We start from the raw sequence: 1,259 nt of genomic DNA, 5'->3' as shown, positions 1-1,259 counted from the left end.
CAGGGCTGCTGTTGGTTTTGGTCATCAGATTCTAATGGGCAATCATAGCACGGACTTCCGTGACCCAGCTTCACAGATGGCGGTCCGAGTTCATATGGTTCCAGAAGAGGCCACATGACCGTAGTAAATGCCACTGACATTGGACTGTACCGCGGCATTCACACTGGGAGTCATGAGTGAGGTTCTGAAATTCCGCTCAGCGTCCGCAAGGCCCAAACCGGGAGGTGGAACCTGTAGGCGAAGGCCATTTGCCATCCTAGCTCTTCTCTTCGGGCCAACAATGTTCCATGCGCCTGTCCCAGTGCCTGGATGGATGGATGGATGGACGGATGGGGAGTCGCTGAGCTGGCAGGTCTGCACAGGCAGCCCACCAGGAGACAGGCTTCGTGAAGCACCTGCAAGAAACTCCCAGGGGCTGGAGGGACAGTGTTCAGAACAGCCAGCCATCCGGAGTCACGCGGGATCGCCGGAGATGGATGGGAGCGAGGGTTCAGGAAGCCCCGTGGAAACCACAAAGCTGGGCCTGAGGCTTTCATGGACGACGATTTAAAAAAAAATTTTTTTTGAAAGAAAAAACAATAACACAGTCATGCTTCCACCTGATAACATACCACCATCCTGGGTACAACCGAAAACATGCTGACCCTGTATTCCCCAGAAGACGGCGTGTGTCCTTGAGACCCTGTGATGGAAACGCCGTGCTGTACAGCCAATTATCATCAGCATCTTATGTTAGGTGACAAGGGGATAGGAGAGGGGAGAAAACACAAGGATTTGATGTACACACACAGTCCTCAAAGAAGGAGGAAACGCTAGCGATGATAGCTCCCGTTTCTGCAGCGGGTCGCACGGGGTGGCTTCCCTCCACGCCCCAGTCCGCGCTCCCTCTGCCCTCAGCAGGCACTTCACCTGCTCGTGGTGCTTGGCCTGGTGGAATGGCCCAAACCTTCATTTCTGAACGCTGTGGGGCTGTGCTGCCTGAATTGGGTTTTTGTAGATTCCCATAGACTTTAATTACACACGAAGCGTCCCGAGGGATGTACAGTGCTCCAGATCTGAAGGAAAGGAGGAGGGGGGTGGGGGGAGTGGAGCGCCAGGGCAGTGGAGGCTGCGTCTCTGACCGTCTGGCGCCCCCCGCAGGCTGCGGACTGAACTACCACAAGCGCTGTGCCTTCAGCATCCCCAACAACTGCAGCGGGGCCCGCAAGCGGCGCCTGTCATCCACGTCTCTGGCCAGCGGCCATTCGCTGCGCCTCAGT

General features: G+C 56.2%; 1 protein-coding gene across 1 annotated transcript in view; it reads left to right on the top strand.

Annotated features, from left to right (window-relative positions):
- The window catches only part of LOC102753805 (serine/threonine-protein kinase D2), a 27,912-nt gene that overhangs the window by 1,667 nt on the left and 24,986 nt on the right, over positions 1 to 1,259 (top strand). Inside the window, exon 2 of the mRNA XM_015569312.1 lies at positions 1,141 to 1,257. Coding sequence (XP_015424798.1) covers positions 1,141 to 1,257 — 117 coding nt within the window. The remainder of the gene's footprint in view (positions 1 to 1,140; positions 1,258 to 1,259) is intronic.

The sequence above is a fragment of the Myotis davidii genome, unplaced genomic scaffold (assembly GCF_000327345.1).
Source record: "Myotis davidii unplaced genomic scaffold, ASM32734v1 scaffold566, whole genome shotgun sequence".
In the NCBI taxonomy this organism is placed as follows: Eukaryota; Metazoa; Chordata; class Mammalia; order Chiroptera; family Vespertilionidae; genus Myotis; species Myotis davidii.
Note: the sequence above shows the minus strand (reverse complement) of the source record. Positions and strands in the feature narration are given on the sequence as shown.